The sequence below is a fragment of the Mercenaria mercenaria genome, unplaced genomic scaffold, assembly GCF_021730395.1.
Source record: "Mercenaria mercenaria strain notata unplaced genomic scaffold, MADL_Memer_1 contig_2111, whole genome shotgun sequence".
NCBI lineage: Eukaryota > Metazoa > Mollusca > Bivalvia > Venerida > Veneridae > Mercenaria > Mercenaria mercenaria.
Window position 1 is genome coordinate 28,491 of NW_026460149.1, and position 6,598 is coordinate 35,088.

General features: G+C 33.2%; 1 protein-coding gene across 1 annotated transcript; it reads left to right on the plus strand.

The window, feature by feature from the left end:
- Window positions 1–3,680: 3,680 nt before the first annotated feature.
- LOC128552180 (uncharacterized) lies at window positions 3,681–6,598 on the plus strand. Its single transcript, XM_053533204.1, has 4 exons — window positions 3,681–4,361; window positions 5,035–5,088; window positions 5,696–5,783; window positions 6,472–6,598. The coding sequence occupies exons 1-4, from the start codon at window positions 3,713–3,715 to the stop codon at window positions 6,596–6,598; spliced, it is 918 nt and encodes a 305-aa protein (XP_053389179.1). The 5' UTR covers window positions 3,681–3,712.

Genomic DNA, 6,598 nt, shown 5'->3' on the forward strand with positions numbered 1-6,598 from the left:
TAAGAGAACCAGAAACGTTTAAATATTTTAACGCAGTAGGTTCGTTAAAACTGTAAATATTTCAAAATGAAAATATTTTCTATTTGGATATAGTTTACCGATGAAATAGGGATAAAAGAATATTTTTTTTTTTTCAAACTGTGAAGATTTTGTAAGTATATTGTGATATTCACCCATGATTCCCTGTTTAATTTCAATTGACTGCATGCGCGTGAGATTGTGATAAGATCAGAAAATGTTCTTCGACGTAAGGTGGTAATTCTTATCTCGCCGCAGCAGATATGTTACGATATCGGCCTCAGGGAGTTAAAATGGAACACTTTCAGAAAAATTCAGCCAGTTTTCAAAAAAATTCTGTTACTGATATTCAGAACTGTTCAGACTACATCTGAAAAATATCAGCCCCAATTCAGATACTTTCAGATATAATTTGCGTTGATTTGAGTACTGTCATGTTATCTTCTACTTTTGAAACACTTGGGGAAAACATTATCTGATTATCAACAGACAACAAATGATCACAATATATCTAGTCTAAAGCACTAGAGCTCAGGCGAATAAAAGTAAAAATTTATTTACAATGTGATATCAAGATCGTGAAAACTGATGATAATTGTGTCTTCACAAAACTATTGACATTAACTATCAAAATACAGATTAAAAAGCACCCACTACACTAAATCATTCCAATGGTTATTCCAACAGCATTTCAATGTGAAATATACACACTGCAGCTACAAATGATTATAAACAACAAAAAAGAATGACCTACAATGTTTGCGCCAAAACATAGTGCTCTATGAAATTAACACATTGTGTAAATTACAATCTTGGCTTCCTTAAAGTCTGAATTGTACACAGTATTGTATTACCAGTGTATAACCAGAGTTTTGTCAGTATCTGGTTTTGAATTATCAGTAAATTATAAAATAAATTTTTATTTTATGTTTTCCTATGAATTATAGAGTTTTCTCAGTGAAATAAAAGTGATAATCCACAGTTTTGAAACAGTAGATTATCATTTTTATTTTTCACTGTTTTTGCCGAACTAGTTCCGGTCCTCCATCGCGATTGAAGTCAAATTGTATATCGAGCGTTATGAATACCGGGGACCATAATGACGATGACGTCGTTAAAATGACGTCATTTGTGTTATGCTTTCTGTTGATCTTTTCCGCGATTTTCGACATTTTATAAATTACGCAACAAAAGTAGAGTTTTACACATGAAATAAAAAGAAAATGTGTTTGTGTCAGTGAAATATCAATTTTATTTCACTCGTGAGCATAAAAGAAAAGTCATTTTCACTCGTGGCTACGCCACTCGTGAAAATATCAGTTTTTGATGCTCACTTGTGAAATAAAATTAATATTTCACTGAAACAAACAAATATCCTCTATATATCCATTGTTAATATTATTGTCAAACAGGAAATTCTTACCAGTGCAAGGTTATTTGCCATTTTTAGTGTCTTGGTCTACCATGTTTGAACATGTTTACATTTATTTTATTCCTTGTTATTTTTATTACATTATAACTCCCTCTGCCTCTTTTGAGTGCTTTATTTTGCTTTAGCTTTGGGTTTAAAACATAGGAAAGCATTTTTTATTTTTGGAAAAAATATTTCTTGTATAATCATGGTTGAATATGGTTTAACAGTTTACCAATGTTCTGATTGCTTGCTATAACTGAACACTGCATCAGGCTGGTTAAAGGCTTAATTTTTTTTGGCAGATTGAACATGTTAATAAAACGTGATTAGCTTACATGATTGCGGATACAAAAACATGTTCTAACATGTTTTAACATATTTAATCATTAAATCATGATCCATATTTCGCTATGGAGAGTGTCCACAGTCTGCCACAATGCCTAACCTATAACACAAATTATCCATTGTTATGCCACTAAGGCTAAACGTCAGTTTAAATATGTATGGATGAAACCAGTTAACTTTATTGTTTCATTTTGGTCTTAGATTTTTTTTTACAAATTATTAATATGTCTGAAAATTCTGACAAACTCGCATTCCAGTCTATTGGCTTTCAGAATAATTCAGATATAAAAGGTATCTAAATAATTCATAATTTTTTTATTCATATACTTTCAGACACTTAAATAGTTAATATCTCATTCAGAAATATTCAGCAATTATTTAGAAATGTTCTGACAAACTCACATGACTGACAAATTCAGGCTTTGACACTTAAAATAATTCAGATAAAAGTCATCTGAATAATTCATACTTTCTTATTCATACACTTTCAGACGTCTGAAAAGTTAATACATCATTCAGAAATATTCAGCAAATATTCAGAAATGTTCAGTTCCTAAAATGCTTAATTCAGAAATATTTACATAGAAGATTTTTGTGCAGAAATATTCAGTATGAAATCTGACAAACTCCGCGGAGTTTTCACTTTTTCTACTTTATTTTGTTTATATACGATTATTTTAGCTTGATTGTGATGAAAGTCTTAAAAGATATTTGAATTAATCTCGAATCAGCTTCCTTGAAAAGCCAACACTGGTACAATAAGATGCGATTGTGATACCGGCTGGATTCGAACCGACGACATCCGATGGCCAACACCTTAACCACTAGAACACTGCTGGCTTTTTAAAGTCACATTTTTCAAAGTCACTTTGTCTTACTACATTACAAAAGCGGATTTCAACATAATCTCATGGTAACATATTCATTTTGCTGAATGACAGTCACAAACAATGAAACATTGACAAACCTATAATAGCATTTATTGTACTGGCAAAGAAAAAGCAGAGTTAATGCGGATAATTCTCAACTTAGAAAATAAACGAAGCGATCTAATTGTTCATGTTTGTTTCCCAGTGTATTGTGCATAGGCTTCGGGTTATGGTCGAAAATGGAAAAATAAGTTTTGTGCTTGTATTGTTCTTAGACACACTGCACCTTGTTTATTGTTCAGTCCTTCCACAATTGGTCACTATGGTTTCCTCTTTGATTGTGCAATGGCGGGACAGGTTGGGGACTCCGTGGCAAAAAGGTGTTACATCCGACTTTTGGGATCGACTGGCTTTATATTTGTCCACTGTTCTGCTTCGTCGTGTCCATTATTGTGTTTCCTATGGTGCACCACTGGCTTCTGCAAAATTATCGAGTACATAGTGTACGGTTCCATTCATTTTAATTATATATCTTTAAATATGCACATTTGAGTTTTACAGTGTATGTTCCTGTGATTATTGTGAAGTGTGTAAGGTCGAGTAATTTTATTTACACTGTCTTGTAACATGTCTTTGCCACTGACCGTTCAAAGGCTGTGCCCTGCTTTGTTCCTTCTTCATGTATGTTTGTGTCTGTTTGTTACTACTAGTTCTTATCACTGCAGTCATTTGTGTTTATGTGTTCATATGCTTAGCCGCTATGTACGTTTATATATACATGTACATGGGAGACTGCGTTCTTTGAATGTGAATTTCCCTTTTGTTTTATCTTGGCTTTTAGGAACATTCCTATTCACAGAATAAGGTACTAAATGCATTGGGTTCTCTTGTATAGTGAATGATATCCTAGTGATGAAACGTGACACATATTCATGTATGATCATACACATTTAAACATTTAGGAAGTGCAAATGCACTATCGGAGCAATTTATATGTTTGTTTTTCCAGGTCAGTGTCTTAAAGTCTGCCAGATGAGACCTTTTATTTCAGACACATGGTACAGTTATGCTTACTCAAGAGAACGAGTATTACATACGATTGATTCTCCTGTTGCTAAGAGGTGGCACACTAGTTCTAAAACAAGTGTTTTTGAAAAAGCTGGAAGATCAAGGTTCACAACTGAATGCGTTTCTTCAAATTAACAAAGAGGCAATAAAGACATTAAAGGAAGGAAAAGTGCTAACGTTAAAACAATATAACATTCTTTACCCTGTAAATGGCAGTGTAACAGAAATTTGTGAATGGGATATATCGTTACTTGCATGTGTATTATTGAACTTTTTTGTTCAGTCATTTCAAAAGTCAGAGGAAAAAGCGATAGAAAATATCCGAACGTTTAGGAATGACTTTGCTGGTCACCATCCAGATGGTTGCATTGACGCAAGGACATTTTTCAGAAAGTGGAATCAACTTTCTAACTTTATTACAAATCTTGGAAATGGACTAAGCAGCAGCGAACGCTCAGATCTTGCAGAATTAATAAAATGTGTCGGGGATGACCCTATTGAGATAAGACGTGCTATTCAAGACATAAAAGATGCGACTGGTACTAAGGATCAGTTTATGGAACATGTCAGTCAATTATTAGAGCACCTGTCTCATACAGTAGAACAATTAAACAGTCGTCAAGATGAAATGTCAAAAGTTTTACAAGGTGATATATGTTTCTTTTCTTTCAAATTAAGATGCTTAGTACGAGGACTGTTCACAACATAGTGCAATATTCACCAAACTTCCAGATTAAACCATACAGTTGGGTCAAATTGTTCTCAAATAAACTTCACTCCTCACGAATACAAACTTTTAAATATTTTATACACTTTCTATATGCTTGAGTGTTGTATTCGTTTGATGTCACTGACATATATGTTTGAAGGGAAGTGTCAGATGAAATTTAAAAAAAAGTCAGTAAAATCGACAACCATCGAGTTTTGTTCTTCAAAGTTTGAAAAAGGAAAATTAGGGGGCACGTTTACTCTGGCAAATATGTTATTACCAAGTTTGCCTTGTGCACTGGGATTTTTTGCATGTAATAGGTATATGTGGGACAAGGAATATACAAAGCAGATTTTCAGAACTATATTTTCTCAAGTTATTTTTATCACCAAGTGTTTGTATGTATATCTTCACTAAGTTATATACTATGATATACACGGGTGTTAAAAACTTAATATCTTTATTTCTAGTCCTATTGTTTGCTAAAATTCGAAAATATAATTGATGAAAACACATTAACAGATTTCAGAGCATGTATGACAATTATTCATCGTCTCTATGGCCTCGTCATTGTTAAGTGTTTAAACAAAATCCTGATTTCTTTATTACAGATTCACAAACAGACATAAAGGAACTTAAAAACAGCAATCGCAATGTTTCAACAAGTAAGTTTAATACTATTTTTTTTAATCTATATTTACAACAGATTTATTTAACTCACCGGAGAGTGAGCAAAAGATATAGGGGAATGCTCGTGTGTCCTGACAGTTGTCGTGATATTGCAATCCTCTTTAAACGGCGTCTTGATTGGTAACCACCACAGTTGACATAGAATATTTCTTGCATGGACCTTTCTCAACTTCCGCTTCCGCTCATTTACTGTACTTAGAGACGGTTACATTCTTACCTAATTAAATTTTAGCCTGATAATTCGTATTTGATAAAAGCTCAACGAAAATATATGTTCAGTATTTGTTACCAGCACCATGATTATAATGATAAGGGGTTCAGCTGCCACAAAAAATACCTTTCTTGTTCATTTGAGTCTAAAAATTAAACAACTTGGTGTTGGTTGAACATGTCTGACAAAATGTTATGATTATATGAAACATATAATTATATCCTTGAGGGTTCTCATTCCGTGGAGCTAAGAAATAAAAGTAAAAAATGCAGAAAATATATATAGTAAACAAATAATGTTCACCTACCTGAATAAATAAATCTTTTTCCAATATATTGCATTGATTTTCTTCAAATTTTCAATTGTATCAGGAATGTTACAACTTTATTACAAACCCAACTGTCAAAACTTCCGCCATTTTGTTATGGTATCTTATTCCGGTAACGTCACACAGGAGAGGTAAATCAAGTTGAACTTCAATGTTAGGCACTCAAAATTAACCCGATGTAACTCATTGCAGAGTTGGAGCGGTGTTCTGCGCATGCCCGAAAGTGATTATCAGTTGCAGCGCACGGCAAAAAATATGCATATTTTTGCATGTCCGCACGCATTTAGAGTATAATATGCATAGAATACTGACTAAAGGTTAGGGTTAGTATCACCATGGTTACAAAAAATATACATTTAAGATAGTTTTCGTTTAAATTTAGTTAATCCGGTATATACCGGAATCTGTAATTTATACCGGCGCTCCAAGTCTGCATTGAGTCACAGTCAAAATAATCATGCGGTTTTATGGCCCATTGTTCAGATAGCTTTTAACCTTCAAAGAACATTAAATAAACTTTTAATCACTTAATATGTAAACTTTAACAGTTTTATCTATGTATATAGTTTTAAACAAGTTTATTGTGTGTACATATTTTTATTTCTCCTTATCCTAACGCGACAAAGGAAAGAATCACTTCTTTTCAGTACCCGGAATGGTGTGCAGTAAGACAAATGCAAGGGAAGGGCCGTATATTAATGTTGGCAGAACTTGTGGCCCGACCCTGTTGCTATAATTCATTTGATTGTTAATATCTATATGTGCTGTAATTATATATACATGTATTATAGGCAATAAAATATGTTTAAAACAAACTAGACAAATGGACCCAGTGGTTGCACGTTTTTCCCCTGATTACATTATCGCAATGTCCCCACTTGACAAAAATGATGAAGATACTCCTGTAAACTTCCTCTGGAGTGTATCTCCTACACTGGCAGCATAG